This window comes from Chrysochloris asiatica, unplaced genomic scaffold (genome assembly GCF_000296735.1).
Source record: "Chrysochloris asiatica unplaced genomic scaffold, ChrAsi1.0 scaffold00205, whole genome shotgun sequence".
Classification (NCBI taxonomy): domain Eukaryota; kingdom Metazoa; phylum Chordata; class Mammalia; order Afrosoricida; family Chrysochloridae; genus Chrysochloris; species Chrysochloris asiatica.
This window is the reverse complement of record NW_006408723.1, coordinates 1,532,107-1,535,014: the sequence shown is the minus strand read 5'-3', so window position 1 is coordinate 1,535,014 and position 2,908 is coordinate 1,532,107. Positions and strand designations below refer to the sequence as shown.

At 43.9% G+C, this 2,908-nt stretch overlaps 1 protein-coding gene across 1 annotated transcript; it reads right to left on the bottom strand.

The window, feature by feature from the left end:
• Nucleotides 1-1,204: 1,204 nt before the first annotated feature.
• S1PR3 (sphingosine-1-phosphate receptor 3) lies at nt 1,205-2,341 on the bottom strand. The gene has a single exon (XM_006872589.1). It carries the CDS (start codon nt 2,339-2,341, stop codon nt 1,205-1,207), a length of 1,137 nt encoding a protein of 378 aa, XP_006872651.1.
• Nucleotides 2,342-2,908: the final 567 nt, after the last annotated feature.

Sequence of the window (2,908 nt, the reverse complement as noted above, 5' to 3'; positions counted from 1 at the left end):
CAGAAAGCCTCATATTTTAGCAGCCCGACTTTTAACCACTATGCTGCCAGAGCTCTTTAAAATTATAGTATCACATACCTATTATTAAAACACATCTTTTTGAAGAATGCAAAAAGTTTCAGATTGTCTTTTCCAACATGACAATTAAACTACTCTTACTACTAGTCATTGTCAGCACCAATATTAAAGAAGCTGTGAAACTTTGCTTACCATAGATACTATTGACTTGAACATGGTAGATATTATTGACTCGGTGCTTTACAGACGTGGTGCTAATATAGACTCAAAAGCTTTTCGTTTCATTAGATAAACTACCACCTCCGGTGATTTGGAAATGTTGAACAGCTAGCTCCATGATCTGTCTCATTGCTCTGTCCTTGTGGTTCTTTCCTTGTGCCTAGTGGCACAGGGCTCTGGGAAGACCGTGACTGGCTTTTCTGTGATTTGGAGAAACCCCCAAATAGATATATAACTTAACTTTTTGATCTGCTTTAAAACTATGTTAAGGACACCTCACTGAAGAAAGCCCTGGGCCCAGCTGGTAGAGGACCTATGCCCTCAGACCCAGCTCATCCCCTAGTACAGGTAAAATCAGATCTGGGACCAGATTTAGACAAAAACCGTTTATTGGGAACTTGGGCCTTAAAACGTGCTTCAGCTTAGATTACATATCAGTTTGAAGAGACAAAGAACAGCGTGTGCACTGAGTTCAATAGCTATACCCTATACTGTTTGCTCAATCAGAACACATGTGCATCATAACCTACTATATAACTGTGAGGTGTGTTGCAACATTATGTTGGGACCTTATGGCAAACATTTGAAACACAAAGGCAGTGTAACAAAGTAATATAAAAATACACAGCATCCATCCAGAGGCACATGTGTGACACACAGGGAACACTGGAGATATAGTATAAAAAAACTAATCATATCAGCAGCTTAATACAGTCAGAGAGTTCTAGAGTTTTGCATACCAGGGATGTTGTCTGAATCAATATTAGTTGGCAATTCTTTGAGTTTTTCTCCCTAAGAGATACCCACAATGGACAGGCTGTCCCAGTGAATACAGTTTATTTCTTGAGTCACACAGCTCTTGAAGAATCCCAGGGACGTGGTGCATGTAATAAATAAGAACATGGTTGCAGAGCAGGGCACTGTTTTTCTCTGTAATTTAATAGTGGGCTCCTGAAAGCTGGCACCTTCATTTGCAGAGGATTCCATTTGTTAGGGTTTTGTTGTTGTCAGTGATGCAGGGAGAAGTGTATGTTTGGGGAAGGTCTTCCTTGATCTTCTGAGAGTGGCTACTATTGTTGCTGGTGCTCGATTTGCTGTGGCTTGGATCCAGTGCCGGCTGAATGGGCAAGGAGCGGGTGCCCTGGCCCTTGACCAGACAGTTGCAGACCAAACGGAAGAATGCCTGCCGCATTTCCTTGCTGGCCAGAGTATAGATGATGGGGTTCATGGCAGAGTTGAGCACAGCCAGAATGATGAACCAGTGGGCCTTGAACAGAACAGCACACTCCTTCACCTTGCAGGCCACATCAATAAGGAAGAGGGTGAAGAGTGGGGACCAGCAGGCAATGAATACACTCACCACAATCACCACTGTCCGAAGCAGGGCCATAGACCGCTCTGAGTTGTTGGGGTTGGCTACCTTGCGGCTACTTGACTTCACTAAGAAATAGATCCGGGCATAGAGGATCACGATCGTCACAAAAATGGCTATGAATATGCTGATGCAAAATGCGATGTACTTCTTGGAGTAGAGAGGCAGGATGGTGGAACAGTCAGAGAGATTGTGAAGGCAGTTCCAGCCCAGAATGGGTAAGGCCCCCAGGGAGAAGGCAACTAGCCAGCACATTCCAATCAGAAGGAAGACCCGGTGCTTCTTGTTGGCATCATAGGGCCTCATTTTGATCATTGTCAAGTGCCTCTCAATAGCAATGGCCAACAAGCTGCAAGTGGAGGCCCCAAGAGCCACAAACATACTGCCTTCCCTTATAAACCAGACAGTTGGAGACAAGCTGAGAGTTTTCTTGCCTGACATCAAAATGTTGACCTTATACACTATGCCAGCCAGCAAATCACAGAGAGCCAGATTGCCAATGAAGAAGTACATCCGGTTGTGGAACTTGTTGTTTTTCCAGATGACGATCAAAACCATCAGGTTCTCTAAGACAATGAAGCTACAGATGATCAGGAACATGACAGTGGTAAGTGTGCTGCTATGGGTGGCCTCCTTCAGCCTGTTCTCTAGCTTCCCCACATAATTGTAGTGTTCATGCAGTGTTGCATTTCCTGAGGAGGGCTTTGCTCGAGGTGTAAAGACAGTTGCCATGACTTGGAATTCAAAGACGTTTACCTCTGAAATCCACGAGAGGGTGCTCTGGGAACATCCTCCAAGGCACTCTTTTCAAGGAAACACTGGCTTCAGTGGGATTGCAGGGCAATCAAAAGTAGAGTCCTGTGGAAAGATCAAAGGGAGGGCGTGCTATTGACAAATTAAACACCACCAAAACAAAGATGACAGCGGCAAAGCTGGAGAGAGGAAACACTACAAACGTTTTTTAGGGATGACTATGTAAAGGACACACAAAGCACTTTTAAGAATGCATGCCAAATTTATAAGTGATCCAGAGAGACCATGAGAAGTAATTAGATACTGGGAGGAGCTCGGTTGAGAAAGTCAGTGATTGAGTGCCAGAATCATTTACTCACAGACCCATATAAAGTTGTGTTTTGTTTTGTTTTTTCTCAATCTCAAAGCACTTAGAAATGCAAACCAGTTAATCCTCAATCCACCCCTATGGGAGTTGGTTTCCCCCAGTTCCAAGAGGGAAACTGAAAATCTTCTCAGGGTAAAATATAAGAAGGAATTGAAAAGATGCACATTAGACTCCTGGGA